The 25,952-nt window shown below is 35.3% G+C and overlaps 1 protein-coding gene across 5 annotated transcripts in view; it reads left to right on the forward strand.

The window, feature by feature from the left end:
• The window catches only part of SIPA1L2 (signal induced proliferation associated 1 like 2), a 139,425-nt gene that overhangs the window by 49,106 nt on the left and 64,367 nt on the right, over window positions 1-25,952 (forward strand). For all 5 annotated transcript variants that reach the window (XM_048047245.2, XM_048047247.2, XM_048047249.2 and 2 more), the window contains exons 3-6: window positions 7,372-9,075; window positions 13,365-13,498; window positions 15,662-15,850; window positions 21,053-21,227. In XM_048047245.2, the coding sequence (XP_047903202.1) occupies window positions 7,611-9,075; window positions 13,365-13,498; window positions 15,662-15,850; window positions 21,053-21,227 (1,963 nt within the window). In that variant the 5' untranslated portion in view covers window positions 7,372-7,610. The remainder of the gene's footprint in view (window positions 1-7,371; window positions 9,076-13,364; window positions 13,499-15,661; window positions 15,851-21,052; window positions 21,228-25,952) is intronic.

Genomic DNA, 25,952 nt, shown 5'->3' on the forward strand with positions numbered 1-25,952 from the left:
CTGCAGCTCCGGCCCGGGGCCTGCTCCTGCGGGGGCTCTCCATGGGCTGCAGCCTCCTCCAGGCCACATCCACCTGCTCCACCGGGGGCTTCTCCACAGGCTGCAGTGTGGAGATCTGCCCCGTGTGGGACCCATGGGCTGCAGGGGGGACAGCCTGTCTCCACAAGCTCCAGCGCATGGAGCACCTCCTGCCCTCCTTCTGCACCGACCTTGGGGTCTGTAGGGCTGGTTCTCACTCCTCACTCTCCCAGCTGCTGTAGTGCAGCAGGTTTTTTTGTTTGCTTTTTTTCTCCCTTTTCTTAAATCTGTTCTCTCAGAGGCACAAACATCACTTACTGGCTCAGCTCTGGGCGGCAGCGGGGCCATTTGGAGCCTGCTGAAACTGGCTCTTATCTAACCTTGGGCAGTTTCTGGATTCTTCTCACAGAAGCCACCTATGCAGCCCCCTGCTACCAAAACCTTGCCAAGTAAACCCACTACACCTACTGAACAGGTTCTAATGGCTGGGGTAGAGTACATATCATACAAACAGCTTTTTACTCCTGCTTTGTAAGCTCTTGAACTATGCTCGATATGTAAAGTGTTATACAATATTTACTTGGTTTTATCTGCTGACTGGTATTTCTTGATTGTTATATCTGTATAGTTATGTACTAAAGACTCTTCCATCTCAAAGATGGAATTGGAATAAATATTCTGTATTACCAGTTTTTTTAAGGATAAAGATTTTACAAGGAAATCGTAATTACTGTGAAATGTTGCAGGCAGAGAGATAAGTACATCTAAATACTTGAAGATAGGGAAATGTCATAGTCATACGGTCTGCCATACTTCTGTCCTGAAGAGATAATGTACATGCATGTAAACTATGTTCTGGATGTCATTTTAGTCTCCCTGTAGGAAACAGATTACTTAAAGCTCAATAAGTATGGTTCTTTCTAGTTTTCCTGCCCTCTGACATGTAGATTCACGAATGGAAGGAATGAAAGGGAACAAAGACACTTTGGTGGATTCTGTTTATTTAAAATTTTCACTGACACAAGAACTTGACTGACAGGTATATAGTTTCTATTTGCAATTAGTAAAGAATCAGACTGCCAAAAAATGATACTGGTTTACGATAATTTGTGAGGAGTTTTTTCTTTATTCTTTCTCATGGGATAACTGAATGAATGATCAGTGCTTGTATGTGTTCTTTCAATTCTGTCCTGGAAAAATTCTGAGTTTCATGTTAAGATGTTTCCTCTTTACTTCATTAATTGCATTATATTTTAGGCCTTAACATATTTTTGTGAGGTTCCATGATTTCAGTTAAAATAATGCAACTGGATTGGAAGGGTACAATTGAGAGATTCATAGTCTGTGTGTCAGTGGTAGTTTTGCTGTTGATTTCAACATAATTGATTTCACTCTACTACTGTACATGGTTCAACCTGTAACTGAAGAGTTTACAATAGAGGTCCAAGAATAGCAGGCTATCTACTATCTAGTTTGTTCAGGATATTGAACTAGCCTTAATGCATCTCAGTGTCAAAACTTGCTAGTAGAACAACAGAGTATTGGTATTGTTGTAAGAAAATAGTAATAAAACATCAGATACAAGGTGACTTTTAAGAAACTTGAAGATCACTGACATAATATTATAATCATAAATAGCTTTAGATAAGACATTGATATTCACTGAGAGGTCATCCAGGTTTCTTGATGAAAATCTTGAGCAGTTTTTCTTAGTGAAACTATCCATTGATCCTCAATATTTAAGGGGTGAATATTCAGGGAAAGTAATGGAAGATCAAAGAATCGTCTAGGTTGGAAGAGACCTCAAGATCACTTAGTCCAACCTCTGACCCAACACAAACAAGTCTTCCACTAAACCATATCACTAAGCTCTACATCTAGGAAGAGAAGTGCTAGAACTTTGTGATAGGTGTTTTGATATAATGAGCTATATGAAAGAACATATTTATTTTGTAACAGTGTCTTTAGAAATGATTATAGTATATTTTGAAAGAAGAAAAAAAGTAGTGAGTTTAGTATTTAGTAGTTGGAAGGTGTGGTTTATTAAAAGGTTGTCTTTGGAAAAGCCAAGGCAACATACAGGGCACCTTGACCTTAAGACAAACAAGTCTGATGTTTTTGAGGGGGTCTGTTTTTTACTGTTAAATCTTATACAATTGTTCCTGTAGATATTGGGAATAATTGTATGCTTTTTTTTAAATGAAAATGGAACCCACCACCTTTCATTGAACAGTACAGAACAAGTGCAGAATTCTAAGTTCTATTCTTAAAATCCACTGCTCCAAAATCAAATATTGCATCTGTCTCCATATTTACATCTACCTGTCAGTTATTTTTTGGAGGAGAGAACTATATTTGAAGAAGTGTGTGGTTACCACTGAATCTTTTAGCTGTCCCAAAGTACTGCAAATGCACAGCTTTAAGAAATGTGGTCTAATACCACTGTTCAGAATCATGTAGGCTGGTGTCACTCTTAATTAGCTTCACCCTCTCCTCCCCAGTTCTCCCTCCCCCCCGAGTCATCTACGCTGTGGCATGATTATTGCTAGATTATTCTGTAGGTGGGTACGCTTCTGTAACTATCATTTCAACAATCACTTTTTCTTCTTTCACATTTATCTTGCAACTGAAGATGATAAATTAAAGAAAGACAGCACAACAAAGGAAGTGTGCAACAAATATTGCATAGCAGCTCAGATGTATTTCCGTTAGTCAAATGAGAGGCTTTCCATCTTTCTTTTGCCTCTTATCTATGTCTGCATATTAATCAAGTGCCTGAAATATGCATATGATAAGTAACCATTTATACTGTAATAGTTGTAGCTTTAATTGTAAATTTGATGTATAATAATCGGAACCATTTTTTTCATGAACTGTGCTCATAATTTGTTCATTTTATTATTTCCAATCCATTTTCCACAGCTGCAATCTGAATAAGTGGCTCAATTATAGTTACTGTTATCCTTTAATATTCACTGAGCCTCATGGAATACTTTGAAAGAAATATTCTGTTTAAAGACAATTATGCTTAAATATCATGGTTTTCTAAAGACATTTGCATGAAAACAAATGCTTGAAGAGCTCATCTTCCTTTTCCATACTCCTATCTAGAGTAATAATTCTCCTGTGACATAATTGGCTGTCATATGATATGATGTCACAGTTCAGTGTGACCAGAATTTTCTGTCTTGGTCACACACTCGAAAACCAATAATAGCCCTCATTTTGCCAAAAACTGAATAGTTCAAAGTTAGGAATCAAATTTAGAATTTGGCTGCAAATTTAAGAAATAAATGCTCTTAATAGTTACACTAAAAATACCTAAATAATAATAAAAAACCCTCTAATGCAGTTCTTTAAAAATAAATTAAAAAAAGTCAATTTAGAAATTGCCTGAACAAAACTTTATATGGTTTTTCCTGGTTTTCAAAAATTATTTTTTTTTTTGTCTTTCAATGAGCAAGGTTAGTTTTAGGGAATAGGTTAGTTTTAGGAAAAAATACTTTGTGACAGATTTGTTCAGTGGGTTATCTGATTCAGAATTTGTGACAATACCAATAAATTTAAAACTACATTTATTTCTCCTTTGCATTGTTCATTTTCATTGTTCTTAAAAGGATGGACCCAAAGGCAGAATTTTCTTGCAGACCTCAAATTCCCATAAAGTAGCCATTGTGTAACTATTACTCTGCTATATTGGCAAAATACATAACACTATTTTTTGATGTATTTCTCTTAAGAGTGGAAACTAACCAGACTCTGAGCGCACAGAAAATACTGTGCAGAATGAATTGAATGCAAATGAAATGTCTGATCTTTAGCTTTTGGTGTATTTTTCTTGCCTATACTCCTATTTTATCAAATTGCACTTCCCATTTTTAAAGATTAGTAGAGCTCGAGAGTCAGTTTTATGGAATTGTCATCTTGATAAATAGTAGAGATTAACGCTTTCATCCAAATTATGCATCCTTTTTAGGATGATAACATTACATAATAATAGGGGCAGATTTCCAAATTCTTGATCAACAAAATGACCACAGAAAGACTTCTTAAATAATTCATTTCCATCTATCAAGACTGACGTGAAGGCAGGGTTACCAAACAGCCGCCTTTTGACAGGGTAGTCCAATAGTACTCTTCTTATTCATTGCTCTGCTACTGGCACAGGAACATTTGTGGGCATAAATCCAGGTCCCCAGGAAACTTGGAAGCTTTCCATCTTAAAGAACTGTAACTGTGGCTAACAAACCAGCTGCTGTATTGAGCTCAGAAGGAAGTCTTTGTAGCAGTGTGGAAGGAACTTAAGATATTTGCATAACATCCAGCAGCCTTAGTGGGAAGGGTTGGCAAGAGCACAACAGCAGGGTAGGCAGCATCCAGCTTTTTATCTTTTGACTGTAACTGTCAGTGATTCCGTTCTTAAAGGCTAGGATGAGAAGAAAAGAGAAAGAAATGAAGAACTTGACCGAAAGGGTTATACAGAGAGGGGTACTTATGGTCCTGTTGACAGGACAGCATTCTTTGTGGAAGTAATAGTTTATTAAACTTGGCAAACAAAATCAGTTTATAACATAGTATCACCATCTATAGGTGAATGTTTGTGACTGGGTAAATTCTTATGGAGAGAGAAAAACATTAAAAAGATCAAAAAGTACAGAATGTAGTGCTGTCCAATAGCGTAGGTCAGCTGTCAACCAAAGCATGCTGCTGTACTGACTTATAGGAATTTATAGGAACAGTCAGTACTAAAGTGCATACGTTTTAAATTAAGAACAGGCAGATTTTGTCAATTAGGTCAACTTCTGATGTAAAAAAAAAAAGTTTACTAGTATAACTTAAATACATTGTATCACTACTTCTTCAAATATTATTTCTAATAAATTGTCAATCTAGAATTCTAAAACAGATGTTACTTTGGTCTTCTGTCACACCAGCTTTACATAACAAAGAATAATTCTTTCTTTACATGGTACTTCTTACATTGTACTTTGTTTTAAAATATTCAGGCCATACTTCACAAAATATTTAAGGTAACACCACTGGAAAAAAGAAGTTTTGCTTTCCTGTTGCCTTCAGGTTCTCTCCTGCTATGTACAAATACAGCAGTTTGTGAGGCTAAATAGTAAATCACCTGATGGATTTGGATTGGAAGTAAATGGGGTGGTAGTGTTTATTTGTTGTTCTTTCTTTTTTTGCCTCCCACCATGTCATATCCGATTTAATTTCAACCTGGATTATATTCCTGGCCCAAATCACTGCTTTTGCACAAGTGTTTATGACAGAAAAAGGGTTAATGCTAAAAAAAAAAAAAAAGAGGAATTTTTGCAGGATAGCCTTTTATGGCCTTCCACGTATTTTCTCATTTCGTAAGAATTTGTTTTTAAAAAAAAAAAGTTGCACAGAGTAATGACTTCTATGAATGATTTTGTGTAGGTGAAGGCAAGAAGGCTAGAAGATGTAATTTACTGTAATTAAAAAAAAAAAGTATTAATCTTCCTTAAGAAGCTAAATATTTTTCCTGATATGTGAAATTGATCTCTTCATTTTCACTACTTCATGTTCTCGCAGAATGATAAATTGGATTCTGGAATAGCTTGGTCATCCTTCAGTGTTCTTACTTGGTAAAGTTGAATTATGTAAAAATGTTACTGTTCATATAAAAAAAACTTCAGAAATGTTTAAAAAATTGCTGTCAACTGTTCATGTGAATCCCATAGAAGCTTTCTTTTATTTTAGCACTGTAATATTACTTGTGCCACAAAAATGTTAAAAGTATTTATTGGTATTTTCCTTTTTGTTATATTTTCATAAGTCTGTATTTAAAAATCCTACCTGCTACTTCTGAAAGATTGTTTTTTCTGAACTTTAGTTGTTTAAACATTTTTTTGAGTTGAGTCCTATGAGGAACCAAAAACTTATTTTAATTGACATCATTGGCCATTGAGCAGGAGTTTTGAGGAATGTCTGTGTAGTGACAGTAAGCTATGATATATTGTTGTCATTATTGTTACCTGTTTCTGGTAAGAGTCACATAGAAACCCTGGTATTCTTGGTGCTACTGTAACTCTAGCTTGGTTTTTAACCTCTTTCACTAGAAGAATCTTCAAGTTTACTGTATCAAGCACACCTTTCTGTGGATTTTTTTTTCTTTTTCCTGTCAAGCAGAAAAACTACTCTGTCAAATTTCGATTTGTCTCCCTGCCTCTTTTTTTTTTTTGAGATTTTTTTTGTGGCATTAAACGTAAGGAGGAAAGAAAAATTTTTCTGAGTTCTTCTTACCATCTCCTATCTTCACTGAAATAAGGGGAGAATTCATGTTTCAGTCTAATTCAACCTGACTTCTTTAACTCTCATAAATGCATATTATGCTTATATGCAGCATCTTAAAAGATCATTATGTTGCCACTTTTGTTCAGAGGAATAAATATTTTAGTATAGTTTTATGTAATGGGTTAAAGCATGGGTTCTGCCTGCAAATCAATCTTCACAGCATGAATCATGGTCATCCTTAAGACCATTATAGTCGTTTGAAAAAAAAATATATATTTATGTCCTAGTAATTCCAAAGTTGTAAGTGACTTAACACTTATCAATAGGCCTATTCTCTTTTCTTATTTGTGGAAGGCAGCAGACATTCTCTACTACAGTAGCTGCATTAACAGTCTAAATTGTCAGCCAGAGGAATATAATGTAACAGAAGCAATTCTAACTTTTCTACAGCATAAATAAAGGAATGTAAGGAAATCTCTCTTTGGGAAGGAAAAAAATACATTTATTCACTCCAGAGAGTTTACTAATCCTTAAAATGTTCTTTTATATGGGATATTTTTCTTTATCTAAGGCCCTATTTCATATATTTTGCTTACATTATTCAGCAGTCTTGCCCCAGTAGCTCCTATATGTGTTAGTCTTTTTCAAGCAAGCTTGAAAAAGATGTCTGAGATGGCTGTGTTCTTCTTTCATGTTATGTAAAAAACAACAATAACAAACAGTGATATTAGATAAAGAATAGGCATCAAAGTTGCTGTCAGGATTGGGAGGGGAAAAAATGTCTATGTCTATTAGGTTTGGCAGAACCTGGTCTGCTGTTCATTGTGCATGTACTGGTTGGCCCATGAGCAGATATGTAGGTCCAAACTACATCCTGTGGGGATCATATGGGAAACTGGGATAAAACTGGGATTTTTGCATTTGCTGGGGTTTAGGAGGCAAGGAATATAAGACCACAGAAAGCAAGTCTTGTTGTTTCCAATTTCATGGGGCATTGTGTATATACAAGCAACACTGAAAGCTTACCATTGTTGACTATAAACATTTTAATACGCTTCTTTATTTTTTTTCTTTTACAAACAGATAACAGAAATTTGCCTGGATTAACACTGAACTGAATGCATCTGAACTGAAGGAAATGTTTTAAGATCGGTCTCCTGCCAGGAGTTGTACAAAAATGGTACACTGAGGGTTCTGCTTCTTCTGGGAAGACAGTAACTGTATATTTATACTGCAGTTTACTGGTCCGTAAAAAACAATGTAATAATAAAGCTAACAGTAAGTTTATGTAACACTAGTGGTTCCCCTCCCCCTGACTGGACATGAGTGATCAAAGGTCTTTGCAAGAAGATAAGCACAAAATTAGCAGAACTTCCTCAAAGTTCAGGGAGTCTTCAAGAAGCATGCAATCTGATGATTATTTTGCAAGAAAGCTTAAAGCTTTGAATGGTAGCATGGGTCCTCCTGTTTCTTCAAATGTATCTAGCAAAGCTGAAAATAATCAATCAAATGGTACACCAGCTGTGCCTAAAATGGGTGTTCGAGCAAGGGTATCTGAATGGCCGCCTAAAAAGGATTGCTCTAAGGAGTTGAGTAAAGCTGCTTGGGAAAGCAGATCTCCAGCTAGTTACGAGAGTGTTGGATCAGTACATCCAAATGGACAAAATGACCAAACTGAAGGGCAGCAAGAAGAACTAGAACTGGAATTTGCAGAGGGAAAATATTCTATTGGAGATCTGTTTGTTCATTCTCCTCAAAGGGGACTTCATCCCATTAGGCAAAGAAGCAACAGTGATGTGACGATAAGTGATATTGATGCTGAAGATGTGTTAGACCAGAATGCTGTTAACCCAAATACTGGAGCAGCCCTTCATCGAGAGTATGGAAGTACTTCTTCAATTGATAGACAAGGCTTGTCTGGAGAAAACTTTTTTGCAATGCTAAGAGGATACAGAGTAGAAAACTTCGAACATAAAACCCTTGCTCCATTTGGATTTTCTGAGTTTTTCCACTGTGATCCTACCATTTCTCCAAGTCTGCATGCTGCTGCACAGATTTCCAGGGGAGAATTTGTCAGGATTTCTGGTTTGGATTATATGGATAGTGCGCTGCTTATTGGTCGAGACAGGGAGAAATCTTTTAAGAGGAGACTAAAATCAGAAACAGTAGAAACATCTCTATTTAGAAAATTGCGAACAGTTAAAAGTGAGCATGAAACCTTTAAATTTTCGTCTGATCTGGATGATAGACTCGACAGAAACGTGCGTTCTTGGAACTGTCAGAAGTGTTTTGCACATTATGATGTTCAGAGCGTTTTGTTTAACATCAATGAAGCAATGGCTACCAGAGTAAACGTGGGAAAAAGAAAAAATATAACCACTGGGGCTTCAGCTGCATCACAAACTCAGATGCCAGCAGGCCAAACAGGAAACTGTGAATCGCCTTTGGGAAGCAAAGAGGATCTCAATTCAAAAGAGAATTTAGATGCTGATGAGGGTGATGGGAAAAGCAATGACTTAGTACTGAGCTGCCCTTACTTCAGGAATGAAACTGGTGGAGAAGGAGATAGACGGATTGCACTTTCCAGGGCAAATTCAGCATCTTTTTCTTCAGGTGAAAGTTGTTCTTTTGAATCCTCTCTGAGTTCTCATTGCACAAATGCTGGTGTTTCAGTACTGGAAGTACCAAGAGAAAACCAGTCAATTCACAGAGAGAAAGTGAAGCGTTACATCATAGAACATATTGATCTTGGAGCGTACTATTACCGCAAGTTCTTCTACGGAAAAGGTAAGTTTTTGTAATGCAGCTGATTTGAGGTGTGAGTGCATTAGATTTTTTCTTGCTTATTAATTTTTTTCTTCTCTGTAGGAGTACCTAAGTATTACTGAGGATCTTGAAACTCTTTACTAAAATTAAGCCTCCTAATATCCCTCTGGGAGAGCAAGAATCAGCAACCAGTGGGTTATTTATAAAGCTAAACAGTATTTGTCTAAGTTAACTAAGTGTGGTTTCATTTAGATCAGTAGGTAAATTAACTTCTCTGTACCAAACTTTCTTGGAGGGCAGGAGGAAAAGTTGACACTTCTATCCAGCAAATGTATTGGAAATACTGATACTTGGAGTGGAAATCAATATTTCTTAAAAGGTGTTTCCAAAAGAGGAGGTTTTATTATTGAGGCTCCTCATTGCCTTCTAGATTCCACTGTTATCTTGTGTCTTTGGGGCCTTTCATACTGTACACATGTATGTATGCACGTATGCATACCCATTAAACAGAGAGCTTTTGATGATACTTAGTTTTTGAGCCTAAATAAGGTTGTTCTGTGATTTTTCTCGTAGCCTTTTATCCTGTTCTTTTTGGATATGTTCAAGCTGCTAAACAGCAGGGTACCCTTCTGAACTGAGAAACTAACTTGGCTTGAATTGTTATTCAGATAAGAGATTTCCTCTTAGACCGACCTACTTTGTATTCAGGACTGCATCCTGTGTGTGTGTGTGTGCAATCCCTGTTTTTGTGGGACAGAGAACCCCAAACTACCTCTCTAGCCTTTCCATATTATGAGTTGTAGCTCAATCTTTTCGCTGGTATTAAAAGAAAGAAATGCTTCTGTCCTTAAAAAGATTGTTGGCTACTGCCTGAGCCTTCCTGAAACCATACTTACTTTGCCTTCTAACTCTATTTCAACAGCAAGAAATGAGCACTGTGCTGTGCTCCTTCCTCCTGTGACCCTTCACAAGGGACTTGAAATAGGGTCCAGTACAGTTTCACAATATGATAGAAACCTAGAACATATCCTGTAAAAAAAAAAAACAAAACAAAACAAAACAAAAAAAAAACACAATGCATTTAAAAGAGAAGGAAGAAAGAATCTGGATCTGTGTTGTAGAAGGAAGAGAAAGCCCCGTAGCTAAGCAAGGATGGGCAGTAAATTCAAAGGTACAAAATGACTTTAAGTTAGGTTGCAAAGGGTCAAAAAATGTTGAGGGAGTCAAGAGTGGAAGAGAATGAAGGGAAATTTCTGAGAAAAGGGTGGTGTGCTTTTTAAGGGATAGAGAAGAGAGAATTGGCATAGATGGAAATGACTGATGAGGATTAAGCCAAATAAAAGAGGACTAGTTTGTCAAATGCTTTTATGATGGTGGCGGGGTGGGAGTTACAGATTCCAAAAGGCCGACCATATTTTTTGTGTGTGAAGAAAAATCCCCCTGGAGAGAGAAAGAAAATACAAAGAGAAACCACTTTAAATATGCTTTAAATAAAACTAATGACCTGTCTGGAAAGTTGATGCAAATGTAATTAGCTCTAATTAACTTCTGTTCTTGTGTTAGGCACATATGATCTCTTGACTAAAGTAAAGTATGCTTATGTTAGAATAGCCTTAAAAACTTAAGGAATAGTATCTGAGAGTTTTATCCCACATAGTATAATACTTGGAATGTAAATTGTTATTGTCCTCGTTAATTGTTCTGTAGGTAGCATTCTTCAGGAGTAAATATTGTGATGCATTTAATATTCAGTAATAAGCTGTTACCCTCTTACCTTTACAGCTATCTGTAAGCCATGCCCTGTTCCACATATTTTTTTTATAGAGCTGTTAACAGAAGCTACCCAAGAGAAATCTGTATTGGAGAAACTCTTTAGGAGTGATAGTGAGCAAGTCAAGGCAAACAGAGCAAAAACTCAATTTTCAGTATCTGTTATCTGAAGGGATCGGGCTTTTGGGAATCTCAAGATTACTTCCAGCTGAACATAGTTTTTACCTAAGCAAAGTTTATTGTGGGTAGGGGAAATAAAACAGGCATTTTGCCTTAGGCAACAAAATGTCTTGCTGCTGTGCTGATCTCCTGTGTAAGAAAAAGTGACATTTATATGCATACTGAGTCTTACTTGATGCTATTCCATGACAGTGAGCTCTTCTTGCTGACTGTTCATTGAATTGTAGATTTAATAGCACAGTTGAATTTAGCAAAATAATTGTGGAAGGATGAAATGAAAATTTAGCAAACAATAGTCACTTGTATATAGAGACACATGCAATGCTACTGATTTTCTTTGCCTTTAACAAGATATCTGTGAAAGAGAAACAACTTTCTGCATATTTGATTTAGTTCACAGTTTTGTAATTGGCACTTGTCAGCATACAAGTTTTATTTCTGTTTTAAGATGCATGGAAGAAACACCCTGCCATGTGTAGCACTAATTATTCCATTCCCTTTCAAGAAATGAGAGATTTGGAATTCAGTCTTCTGAAATGAGCTCTAGTTTTATACTGCATATTTATAAGCTTTGTAACTATTGTTAAAATCAAATCCAACAAGACTGATGTAAAATATGTTAAAGTTTATGGAAAATATATTCTCAGTTTCCAGTTAAGGTTTGCAAAAGCTAAAATATTTTATCTTTTGGTTTTGATTTATTAATGGTGTCCTTTGGTGAACTACATTTTTTGTGGGATAGAATGGGATGAGAAGAGGGAAAAAATTGTGATTTTTTTTTTAAGGATAATTGAAATGTTGAAATGTCATCATGAATCCTTTTCCTCTTGTGTGATTTATCCTCATAATACCTCAAGACTTGACTGTTATTACTGTGCTTTTTATTTGTGGAATGCTTGCAACTATTTCTTAATGTTATCATATCTGTGTGCTGATATCAAACTGCAATAATGACCTAAAAGAAATGTACAGGCTTACCAAGTTTTTATGTTAACTCAGTCTTGTATAGGTAAAAGGTAAAACCTTTTGATTAGAATGAAAGTTGGCAACTATTCCTCAAAATGAAGAAGTAAAAAACAGGAGTATTTTACTGCCTCTCTTCGAACAGCTTGAAAACAGAACTTATTTTCCTCTTTTATCTCCAGTAGACACTTTTGAATCAATGAGTAAATTCAACAGACCTTCATGAGTTTATAGTTTGATATTAAAAAGCAGCGAATAAAGCACCAACCTTGAATTAAAAATGTTTTCTCCACATCCTGCAATATCAGTACTAGTGTTATTTTCAAATTTACTTCAGTTTCTGCAATTCCCATTCTTGAAACTATTTTATAATTTTTATTAATATATGTTCATAACATCTTTAGTTTTGTATCTCTTATGTTGTACAGGAAGTTAGCAGACATCTGCCAAGCTTGCATTTTTCTGCTCAGTAATATAGCTGCCAAAAAATCTAGTAACTGTGGAATACCGTTTTCTATATTTACATCAAAATGTAAGGCTGTAGAAACCTTAACTGAGATGTTTACCCCTTGTCAAAGCCTGAATGTGCAGCTGTTGGGAAGCTTTAATGTTGAAAGCATTTGGCCTCTGATTATCACTCTCAATACACAAACACGCACAAATTAATATTGTTATGGTCTGTAAAATCCTGTTCCATTTGCCCATTAAGGTTCCAAGTTTTATTTTAACACTAGAAGTAGGAGGCAATCCATGCAGGTAGAATGCCGGAGGTGGGGAAGGAGGGGAGGAAAGTAGGTGGTGAGCAGGTCTGTTACTTCATTGCTATTTAAAACATGGAATTATAGCATTAACCAGATTGGAGGAAGTTTCTGGAGATCGTCCAGTCCAATTCCATGTTTAAAGCTAACTTTACAGGTAGGTTATGCACAGCCTGTTCAGAACCTTTTCCCTCTAGCTTCTGACCAAGGATGGAAAATTCACAAACTCTCTGGCAACCTGCTCCTGTGTTTGATTCTCCTCAGTGAGGGGCTGCATCTTATGACTGTGGCATCTTGTCCTTTCTCTCTGTATCTTGGAGAAGAGTCTGGCTCTGCCTTCTCTGTAACCCTCCATCAGGAAGTGGGGTGCTGCAATTAGAGAGAGTTTGTCCCCAGCCTGTGCTGTTTCATGGGTTTCTCTGTCTCAGGTGCAGTTCTATGCTGGCCTTCATGAGGCTTTTGTCAGTCCATTTTCTTAGGTTGTCAAAGTCCCTCAGAAATGCAGCTTTAGTGTATAATAATTTAATAGTAAATAATATTTTTTGTTGCTACAATTATTTTTAAATGGAATTTGAACACTTCCTAGGAGATTCGTGTTTCATTATGCTTTTTTATTCTTCATTCACTTTTATGCAAAAGAACATCAGAATTACTTTGGAATAGATGAAAATCTTGGACCTGTAGCAGTCAGCATCCGGAGGGAGAAGGTTGAAGATGCTAAGGAAAAAGAAGGATCTCAGTTCAACTATCGGATAGTTTTCAGGACAAGTGAGGTAATATTCTTTCAGTAATTCTGCAAAGGAATTGGAATGTTAACTTAGAATACTGGTTGTTTGTCTGGGGATAGGTTGCTAACTTGGAAAATAAATCTGTTAATGGGAAAGGGGTGTTTGCCTGGAACAAAGTTTTGCTCTTCCCTGCTATGTAAATTTTTTTTTTCTTTTTGAACAGGCATCCAAAAGGAGGTAAGTTGGCTGAAATTACATATCTCCAAGACTTAAACATAGGAACAGATAATAAGAACTAAACTGAAGATAAGTTTTGATCAAGCTGCTAGATGTTATGGTTCTGATTGTAGGAATAGAAGATTAAGAAAAGAAATGTACGGAAAATGAGAGGGGAAAAATATGAAAGCTTATACTACAACTTAAGTGTACTTTTTTGTATTCTGTTTCAGACTACTTTCTTAGAAGCTTTCTTCTCAGATAAATGTTTTTATACACTTTATATTTGTGGAAGGAATATTTCAAGTCCCTGCAGAAGGGAAATGGAGAAGTGCCAAAGTCTTCGCCCTGGTAACCAATGATAGGATGCAAGGGAATGGCACAAAGCTGCACTAGGGTGTTTCAGACTTAGATATTAGGAAAAATTTCCTTATCTTAACGGTGGTCAAACACTGGAACAGGCTTCCTAGCAAGGTGGTTGATGCCCCATGCCTGTCAGTGTTCAAGAGGTGTTTGGATAATGCCCTCATCAATATGCTTTAACTTTTGCTTAGCCCTGAAGCGGTCAGGCAGTTGTACTCAATCTTTGTAGGTCTCTTCCAACTAATTTTTTTATTCTACTCTATTAATATGTTAATAAGACAATTATTTTTATTTATCTGTCAGAATAGCTTTTGTGGTTGTTGTAGAACGGCATTTCTCTTCATTTTTATTTCAAGCCAATTAGTGTCTGTTGCAAAAGTAATTTCTTGTTTATGACAGCAACTAGATTTGATTTGTATAAAAATACACAATGACACAATGTTAACTGTCCTTAGGACTGTTGCTTTTTATTGCTATTAGAACACAGGGAAGTGTTCCTGATGCCTCTTAGCTCATGTGCTTTTACAAACAGATGTAGAAAGATTTTTTAGGCTAGGTTTTTCCTTCATTGCCATAAAAAAGAGGCCTCTCTGTGTGAGGAGAGTGGTGATTTAGCTGACTCACTACTAAGAAACATCCCTTTTTGCAAAATCCAATGGCGATAAAGCAGAGTGGTTTAAAAAACAGGTAGTTAAGGTAAATGAAGGTGCCATTAGTTGTAGCTTTCCTCACCTGTCCAACCTCACATTCAACTACTGTGTTTTCTAGGGTAGTATGGCATTAAAATTAATAATTTTTAGTTTTTCTGCTGTTTTGAAATTTTTTCTTTTTTTGAAAAAAAATCTTAGGAATTGGAATAAGTTAATAAGATCATCAATGAATTTCTTTAAACAAAAAACTTAGAAACATAGAGTCATCGAGGTTCGAAAAAGACCTCAAGATCACCAAGTCCAACCATCAACCTGACCTACTGAGTCCCATCACTAAAGTGTGTCCCTTAGTGCCACATCTTCATGTATCTTAGATATCTCCAGAGATCCCGTTTCAATGCTTAATCAACTTCTTTGTAAAGGAATTCTTCCTAATATCCAGTATAAACCCACACGGGTGCAACTTGAGATTGTTTCCTCATGTCCTATCGCTTGTCACCTAAGAAAAGAGACTGACACCCTCCTTGCTAGAGCCTTCTTTCTGTTAGTTGTAGACAGTGATGTGGTCTCCCCCTCAGCCTCCTTTTCTTTAGACTGAATGACCTTAGTCACTCTTCATAAGTCTGTTTTTCTAATCCCTTCACCAACTTCATTGCTTTTCTCTGCACACACTCAAACAACTCTATTTTCTTGTAGTGGAAGGCCCAAAACTGAACACAGTATTTGAGGTGTGGTCTCGCCAGTGTCACATACAAAAAGACAATCACTTCCTTAGTCCTGTTGGCCACAAATATGTCACTGAGACAATAAGAGCCTGCTTCCTTTTTAAAAGTCATTTTGTAATCTTTTTTACTGGTTTAAAAAATTGAAAATATGGATGTCTTTCTTCCTACTCTTTCTTCAGTGCTTTTTATAAAACCTGAATATCTTTAAGTCTTTGTAGTATTAGAATTAAAAATGTTTTATACCTTTATTGCAGCTTACTACGCTTAGAGGAGCAATTTTAGAAGATGCTATACCATCCACTGCAAGGCATGGCACAGCAAGAGGTCTGCCTCTCAAAGAGGTACTAGAATATGTAATACCAGAACTGAGCATTCAGTGCCTGAGGCAGGCTTCCAACTCACCCAAAGTACCTGAACAGCTGCTTAAATTGGATGAACAAGGGGTATGTAGGATATGACTTTTATTTAAGGAATAATTATTTTTTTCATTTTTTGGGAGGGGGGAATCTTAAATATTATGAAGGTAATATTGAAAAACATGGATCTCTAATGCAAATTAATCACTTTCTTGATTTTGCCATTATTTACTCAGAGTGTGTTTTCATAGACAAAATGAGATTTGAATTTCTAAGTAAATTGTTTTTTAAATATATTGCAGCTTAAGAAAAATGATTAAGACTATAGTGATTCTCTTTATACCTGTGAGTGGGAGAAAGATTATGACTAAACTTTTAATAGTCCACAGTCTTTTTTGTCCTTTACTATGTACAAATGTTGAATCCAAATGAAAACACATCTAATATATTTTATTAATACTGCTTCCAGGTAAGGTGGAAAAAGGATATGATGTATTAAGTCTCCGCATCTAAATCTCTGCATTTTTGTGTTGTGTTTTTTTTAAACACTAATTTTCTGATTAACTTGCAGTAGTTTTAGTAGAATAGAATGCTTCTGGGTTCAGACAACTGAAATTGTGATTGAGACTATGTAATGAATTAACTGCACCAGCAATGAAATATTTATATGCTTTAAATTTGGAGAGAAAAATGATAAAGTTTATTGGGTTTGATAAAGTGAATCTGCTTCATTAAAAACTAATAAGTAAATTCAAAGCTTCTGAATAATTTGGAAGGACAGGTTTATGAAGGCTTTTAGTTCAATTTTAGAAACCATGCTTTATGTTCATTTAAAGTAAAGATTGCGTTTTCAATGCAAAAGTCAATATCTGTCTGTTGAAGTTGAAGCAGCTGATGAATACAGTTGATTATAATGGTGATATAACTATTTTTTTTAATGCTTATTCAGTTTCAAATGTAGCGATTGTGTGAAACGTATTGGTGTCTACCAGAATTGTCTTCTCCTGTGACTGTAACAATTGCTTAAAACAAAGCAGAGGTAGACAGAGGAAGAGAATTTCTTTTTTTGGGGGTGGAATATTAAGCTAGTTTTGTATGTATGTTTTACTACTTTTGTTCACTGGAGAACTTTTAATTGGAAATTAATTTTGTCCAATGTCCTCATTTTTTCCTGTGTTTTTCAGTGTTTCTTGTAAAACAATAAAAGGAAATCATTAGCACTCTCCTCTGAATATAAGAGTTCCTAATTTCCTGTTGCTCTCTGTCTTTCGTGTCTGAGCTCCATAGTAAGTTTAGGTTCATGTAATAAATAATAATTACTACTTAGAGGGGTTGGATGTTCTAGGCAGCGTAGAGTACATCTTTATTTGACCTCAGTGGAATATTTCCCAAAACTCATTAAGCATTTCCCCAAAATTGGAAATGGAGATTGTCCACTGAACCAACCAATATATTTTTAATCATTAACTCTTAAAACTCTTAAAAAAAAACTCTTAATTTTGAGAAACAGCAGTACATAGCACTGAATTTTATTCTGTGTGCTCGGTTCTGAAAAATTCAAACTTGTTATGAAATGGGCTGTCACCAAGCAAAATGTAGTATTAATATATCTTACATACTGCTTATTGTGAGATAATTACTTGAATATAGAGAGAAAGCTGTGCATAGAAGTGGCATGAGATCCATTTATGTTTTTAATCCTCTTATGTACTTCATGCCTTCAGTTTTTTAATCAACCAAATATAAAAAGAGTTACGCGTGGTAGCCGAAAGTGACAAGTGGCTGAAATGTCATGAATTTAAAAATATGAATTGTGATCTAGAGGATTAATACTATTACCAGAATAACCATTTTCAATAAAACTGTATTAAATATTTGAATAGTTCTTCAGCAAACTGAAAACTGTTTCAGTTCTGTGAAACATGTAGAGAAAGAAATGAGTAGTTCTCAGTGAAATCTATTGTGGGTTGTAGAAGAAACATGTGGCTAAAACTCTGTCCCTAAAATGACAGTAGAAAATAGATGGACATTGGATGGTTGACCTAATTTGAGAATGTAAGTAATTCCAAGTTATTCTGGTATATGATGATCAGCATTAGGTTTGACTCTAAATTTACAGGAAAAGTCAACAATTTATCTACAATATAGACAGGATTTTTTTCTCCAATTCCCCCCCCAGATTCCCCTCCATATTTCTGCTAATGGTTTATTGTATATGGTTTTTGATGGTTTTGTTTGTTTTTTTCACATCCCTTTGGGAATGCTTGCTTTTCTCTAGAGCAAAGTTTACAAAAAGCGCAAAGAAAATAGGAACTTTGAATGCAGGGATATTTAGTTGCTATTGAGGTTCCTTGCCAGAAAAACTCTGAAGTCTTCACATGTTGTAAGTCATCAATTTGTTGTTGTTACACAATAAAGAATCTATACTGTACAAGAAGACAAGATGCCAGGATTCAGTAGTAAGTAATTCTGACTAAACATGGTCAGTTTGAGTCTGGAGGGACTTCTATGCACACTTAATACAAGTTATATACCCAAGTAGCTAAATTAGACATTTTCTGATGTCTAATATTTGTAATTTAGAAATCATGAAATCAGAACCGTGTCTGAAATTCTTTAATTAGACCTGTATAAGCATGCAATGCCATTCTGTAATTGGCAACTTTGTTTTAAATATTCTGACATTTTTCACATCAGTTAATGGCCCATATAAGACGCTCCCAAACCTCATGTACGTACAGCTTTCTTAAGCATTGACTTTCTAAAGGTACCTTGATTTCTGTTTCTGCAAAGCCCCATTGATTCTGAGCTGAGTCACTTTGCTTAAGTCTGTATATTTTGTGGACGTGAGTGCTCCTAGCACACAGTCGGAGGTTCAGATTATTGCAAGTGTGTTTGCACCTGCTGTCTTGTTTAGGAATAGTAGTGTTGGTAGAATCAACTTTGTACATAATTGTTGAGCATTTGCAATACTTGTCCATGAAGTGAAAACGCAGGATTAATTCCTTCATGGGCTGGGCAGTATCACATCTTTACTGTCTCCTAGTACAGTGTTTTAACCAGGAAATGCTAGGTTGTTTGGTGAATAGAGGTATACTTCACTTCTGTTTAGAATTATACTGATACTTAAGATCTAATTCAAGAATCACTCATCTCCTTGGAAAGACTGAAGAAGCGTGACTGTCTGTTTCTGAATGGAGTATTTTGCCTAAGTGGTTCTCTAACTTGCCTTTCATTCATACTGTTAGTTGTTGACGCTGTTGTTGATGGCTGTTAGCGCTTAACTTCTCCATTCCTCTGTTCTTGTGCAAAGTCAAGGAAATTAACTTAAATTCCCTGTGGTTTAAGTTAAGCTATTTGACACTGAGCTGGGGTAGAGGTGGCAATGTTCTTACAATCATTTTAATTTTCTGCTGGAAGTGTTAAGTAACAGTGCTGTTTCCTATAACCTGAAGTTTATAAGAGCAGTTTTTCCAGCTTCCTCCACAAAGTGTTCATGCTAGTTTTACACTGAATAAATAGTTTCCAGTGTGTGATTTGGAACATTTTATTAGATACCTAACTCTCCCCAGGCACTGTTTCAATATGGGGATCAGACAAGGAAACATTTCAGATGACTATTGTATATGCCAATCAAAACGAAATGACAAGAGCAAGCTGGGAGCAACCCAGCCCTTTCCCTGAGGTTAGGGGTCTGACTCAGGCACCTCTAGTGATTCTGTCTGTGGCCTTCAAAAAAGCTTCGTTAATTTGGACATCTTAGGGATTTTTTATATGTTGGTAGTGCATGAAGGTAAATAATTAAACCAACAATGTTGCCATTAAACCTTTAATTTCATTAGAGACATTGAAAAGGAACTTTAAAAAGCTGTAGCATCTTGAAGACACAAAAGAATAGGTTAGAAAAATCATAGTAAAGCTCTTACTCCTCCAGGAATGTTGAGGATTTGGATAGTGATTTTTGTTTGTTTGTTTTAATTGATGCTTGGCAACTGCCTTATTTATACTCAGCTCTCCACTTCAAGTGGAGAAATGCAGCATTTATTGAAGTAGGAAGATTAAAGATTATTTGAGGTTTGGAATTATATCTTTGACGCTTTTTTCTTTCATTTATGTATATTTTCTTGATTCAGTCTTTGTCTTACAAATTTTCCTAGAAATTGCTGTGATAAAACATCAGCGCAGTAGCATGTCTGTGAATTGGAGTTTTACAATATACTTAACACAGCTGACCGTGTTACATATGACTAACGTGAAGCAAACTGTTCTTGTCACCTTTGATCTAATAGGAATTATATTTATACAGTCTTTCACATTTTAGACACTAATCCTAAAGTTTGATTAAGAGAAGTCTGTACAGCTGGAGAGTTGAGTAGCATGTGTATAGACAAATGTGTTAAGGGAATCTGGTGTGACTGATTGTCTCTGTCAGTTTGTGAAGCTCTAATAGTTGTCAGTTAAGAATAACAGGGCTAATACATTCACGTGGTGGTTCCCAGTTTGTCATCTTAAGTACGCAAAAAAGCTAAGAAAACAAGACAATGCTCTGATTGAGAAATAATCATGTCTTTTTATATTAATATCCTAGAGTTGAGAGTCTAGTTTGTTTAAGAAAATTCTTAACTGAAATCAGATTTCTAGATTGAAGTATGCTGTACTTTGGACAGCTTGTGTTTACATCTTAAAACCTTTGAAAATAGGGAATAATACTTTTACAACGGACTGTTTTATGGGGTGGACAAAAGATTTATTGAACAATAAAACAAATTATTGTTTGGAGACTCTGTTTTTACAATGTCTTGTGAGAAGCAGGTTTTCTGAATGGCTGCTGTTATGTAATTAGAAAGTTTACAGAGCGGGAAGTTCACATACAGGGATCGCTTTGGATCAATTTTTAAAGGTAGAAATAAAGGAAAATAAACTCACCTTGTTTTAATCTGAGAGAGAACACAAGTTCACAAAAATTACCAGTTAAATTCCTCATACTATATAACATGCAGTAGAGATTGTGCTTCTGTAGATAACTAAGTCAAAAGTCTTCAAATACTGTCTTTAGCTATTTGGATAATGTCAGTCCAGTTTTCTTTCAAGATTTGTATATGTTGCGGGCGTTTGTTTGTTTGTTTGTTTTTCATGGTGACTTCATTTCCCAAATCAGAACACTTAAGTTTTCATTTTTCAATATTTTCTGCCATACATCGTTAACAGTGTCAATATTTTTTATTTATTCTAGTATTGATTTCATTTGCATCTGTAATATTTCCTTTCTTTTTTTCTTTTTTATTCCAGCTGAGTTTTCAACACAAGATTGGTATCCTTTACTGCAAAGCAGGCCAAAGCACAGAGGAAGAAATGTATAACAATGAGATGGCAGGACCAGCTTTTGAGGAGTTCCTTGATCTGCTGGGCCAAAGAGTACGGCTAAAAGGGTTTAGTAAATACAGGGCTCAGCTAGATAACAAAAGTAAGTTACGTTTCTGACCTATGGTAGAAATTACAATTCTCCATTTGATCTTTTGCAAATCCTGTTTTGTGTTTTCATTGTCTTGACCTTGGGTTTTGATTAGTAATGTTATGTGGTAAATAAGGAAGATGAACATGTATCATGCCTTGTCTGAAAGGTTATTTACTTCCTTTGTGATATTAGTAGAACTGAAAATTAAAGCAACTTATGTAATTTGCTTGTACTTAGTTAAGATGATATTAACTATGTGATTTTTGATGTATTTGAGAATTTCACAGCTACATTTTAACATCTTATTCTTACAATGGCAAAATAAAAGACAAGTAATTTGAAATCCGGAGTCAGGAAAAGGGAACATTTTACTTATTTTACCTAAACTTCTTTGCTTCTGTTTAACCAACATATATGTTGAGGTTTATATTTGAGTTGCAATCAAGTTTTCTCAGTTTTCTTTTCTCACACATGCACACATTCAAGTTTTATCACATAGACAACTTTTCCAATGCATGCACAGTAAGCATGTTAACCTTCTGTAACTGATAAATATTCATCTACCTTACCAATGTATTATTACTATCCACTTCCTCAGGTCTCTCAGTTTCCCTAAGTAATACGGTTCAGCAGTGCAATAATGTGATTTATTTGTACAAACTGGTTTTTTTGTTTTGTTGTTTTTTTGTAGCAAAAATAAGAACTGATATAATGCTGTTAACAAAGTCAACATGTTGACACATCTTTATTAGCATTGCTGTTTGTTGCCTTTAAATTCAACTTAACTCATTTTTTTTAGCTTAATGTGGTTTTAACGGGATTTTGACAACTGATCACTGTCTGTTGTGACCTACGGATATCTAGATGTTCATCTACTTTTGTAACATGCGATTTTTTTATATCCTTATTTTTTTACGGTTACTTGTCTATTACATCTGGAATTTTTTACCTACTGTAGGTGGCTTGTGGTTAAAAAAAAAAAAAAAAAATTTTTGTTAGCCAAGTAGATTTTTTTAAGCTATTAAATCCTGTTACTTGTGTGCATTTTCTACCTGTCCTTATAATCAAATGGAAAAGTTGCCTGAACTGTTAAAGGTAAGCTGCCAAGAAGGAAGGTTAGAGAGAAATACCTAAAGAAAATTAAGGGAAGATCTTTTCTTATAAGGGATCTTTTTGCCTTTCAGAGAGTCACAGAGATTTAGAAATAGATAAGTTCCAAGCTTCTCTGTTCTTCCTGCAACCTATTCACCTGATCTAATCTGGTTATTAGGGATCTCTTGCATGTTTTTGCTGCTTAGTCATCAGTCTTCATTTAACTGGAATACATCTGGATTTTTTTCTTTTTTGAAATAGTACACTTGACCACCAACCGGTGTTGTAGTCATAGAAGGATTATCCTTCTGTTATTAAACTGATACTGGCTAGGATGGGTTTCACCTCTCCTGTATGCATTAGAAGAGAGACCGAATTCATATTAGAAACTTCTGGAAATGTCCAGTGTGTGTAGCTTGTGGTTAGTGGCCAGCCAATAAACTGTCCATAGGGCACTCTCCAGTGGCAAATGAGATACTCAGAGTTGGTGGAAAACTTCATGATTTGCAATGAAGGGAGACAAGCTTTGCAACTCGAAAATTGTCATGTTCTCCATCTCTAGTAATGGTGGGAAATGGTGAAAAAAATAAACGTAATCCTATGACAAACTGTTCTAGTTTATGACTTACAAGGTGGGAAAGCTGCAATTCTGTAACAATGCCAACCAGCTTGAGCACTACATTTGATTTTATTAAAGTTTTTGCCTCTTTGCTTAAATCCATACTTGTTTCACTTTAATAAATTCAGGCTTGATAGAGACTATTGCATCCTATTTGAGTAAAGAATAAAAATTCACTTTTCAAAATAATATGTAGAAATATTAACACGCTGCAGATGTCAGACTTGTGGGATGGGTTGACAAATAGGGATGAAAAATTCAAAAGGGCAAAAGGTGTGTGGTTTTGCTTTTTCACCTAGAGCATGACCAAATATCACCTACTAATTTTGACATGTGAAAATATACTGATCTGTCCATAAATTTGCTGTGCTTCAGTATGAACAAATTTTATTGATTGGCACTGCCTACATACCATTCAGTAACATAATTTTAATATTCTACTAATGCTGTATTCTGTTAATGATATTGGCCTATCATAATTTGTTTGCAGTTTGCAACAAGCAGTATGGAATTAAGAGAGTTCACAAATGTAGTCTTCAGTTTTATATTAAATATAAAATACTGACTTAATTATCATCTTTTTTTTTGTTTTATACTCCTTTTTTAATATAAAGGCACAGCAAGTGTTACAGTGTGTCATAATTATAATTGGAGAATACATTGATCTGACTGCCTGAAGGTTCAGAATAGTGCAATAATTTCATCTCTAGTAGCCACACTTTTGGTAGGCATAATGTTTCTGTAATATTTCTTGCTCAGTTTTGTAGGGCTTGCATTTATTAAGTTTTTCTGTTCACAAATGCTTGACTTGCTGTGTGTTGTGTTGTGTTTTTGTTTTGATTTGGTTTTGCTTGTCTGATTATTTAATATTTTTATAAGTGATCCGTTCTTTATGGAATGTAGAATTTGGAATGTTGTGGTGGGCCGACCCTGGCTGGTCTGTAAGCCCCCAACCAGTTGCCCACTCACTTGTTCCCCAGTTGGATGAGGGCGAGAATTGGAAAGGCAAAAGTAAGGAAAGACTCGTGGGCTGACATAAAGACAGTTTAATAAGTTATGGGGTGGCGGAATTCACAAAAAACCTCAACCAATCCAAGAAGAAAAGCACCCAAGTGATGCACAGGCAGTCACTTGCACTTCCCAACAGCACACTGCTGCCCAGCCAGTCTCCGAGGAACACCTGCCTTGGGAAAACAACCCCCACTCCAGTTTTACTGTAGAACGTGACATTATAGGGTATTGAATGTCTTCTCAATTTTTTGAGCCAGCTGTTCCAGCTGTGTCCCCTCAGAAACTCTTGCTTACACCTAGCCTACTCCCAGGGTGAGGGGGTAGACAGAGTGAGAAACAGAGAAGGGCTTGATGCTGTGCAAGCACAGTTCAGCAATAGCTAACATTGATGTGTTATCAACACTGTTTTGGTCACATATAGAAAAAGCACCATACGGACTCCTATGAAGAAAATTAACTCCATCCTGTCTAGATCCAGAACAGATGTGAAAAAAAATGGAATATTAACTATAAACTCTTCTCTGCCCATATTTAGTGCATTTTTAATATCATCCAATTCTGAATTCTTCGATCAAAGAATCAGAAAATTTGAGGAAACTTAACCGATTTCATTACTATATAATTTGTGTATTATATATTTTAAAGTGTATCAGTCAACTAGAAATGAGGAATTAAAATACTATTATTGGAACATTACAAATGAGAATATTAATGTTCAGTCTTTAATTATGTTACTTCAAGCCTGTAAAGAGAGAAGTAAACTGAAAGAAACTGAAGAAATGTTACAATTTTATTTATATACAATTAAGACAAATATTGGTGTTTCACTTTCATTTAGTAAACAGTGCTTTTCTGAAAAAAAGGCTGAAATGCTTCATATGAACATGAATTTATTTTAAAAAGTTAGCTGATTTTTCTCAAACTTTTTGAAGTAAAACTAGTATTCAGAAAAGAACAAGGTGCAAAAAAATGAGTGTAACAGTATGACAGGTATAACATTTTTTCTAAAATGTTAGCAAAGAAATGTTAGTAGTAGCAACCATTCTGTAAATTCAGAGAGTCTTAGTAGGTGTTCCCTAAAACATCTGTTGAGTTAGAAAATTTTATCTTGCATAATGTAAAGGACTAAATTTCAAACAAAAAACTTGCTAGCTCATTTCCAAATTCAACATGCTAGAACATGTACTAGATCAAGTACTCCGCTAAGTAGGATGTTGTATAAGAAAAACATGGATCTAAAGGTAAATCTACCTTTCTGAATTGCTATTTAAAGGGACTTTTGTGCAATAGCTGTTCAAGATACTTTGACTTTATTTAACATCTAATTGTAAAATAAAAAAATTCAGGGACTAGGGTTGCCAAGATCAATGTAGTTCAGGCAGATATTTATATTTTATAAAATAGATTTCCTCCTTCTGTGTCTTTAGAACTCTTTCTGAATGGCATGGAAAAGTTATAATGGAATTAATTTCAACAAGGATTTTAAAATAGAGGAGTGCAGTAATAGCTGCTTTTTTAGCAACATTTAAATATGCTCCCTATTTGTTATGAAACTATAATTCATACACATGAATATTAATGAATTAATTTTAAGTTGTACAAACATAACTGATGAGGTCAATTGTAATATGAACATATTCAAAATTATAAACACACCTAAATATTTTCAAATTTAGGGCTGTAGGTATGCACTACAGTTACTATTGAATTTTGCACCTAAGTGTATGCTTGTGTACTTTGAAAAGGAGAGCTAACACAGCCAGACAGTTTCTTTTTGGAATACTGTTGCTATTAAAAATAAATAAATAAATAAATGAACACTGTAAAAGAGTGCTGCAGGATGCTTTTTGCTGTGGAAGATATAAAATTATACACAAGAAATCAGCGAACATAAAAAGGGAAGAAAAACTGATAGCTGCCTTGATGTAATACCTTGCTCCTAACCTCCTGCTTTGAAGTTAATTATTCTTACCTAAATAATCCAGACATATCAAAGAAAGTGGATAAAAAAA

Source organism: Anser cygnoides, chromosome 3, assembly GCF_040182565.1.
Source record: "Anser cygnoides isolate HZ-2024a breed goose chromosome 3, Taihu_goose_T2T_genome, whole genome shotgun sequence".
In the NCBI taxonomy this organism is placed as follows: domain Eukaryota; kingdom Metazoa; phylum Chordata; class Aves; order Anseriformes; family Anatidae; genus Anser; species Anser cygnoides.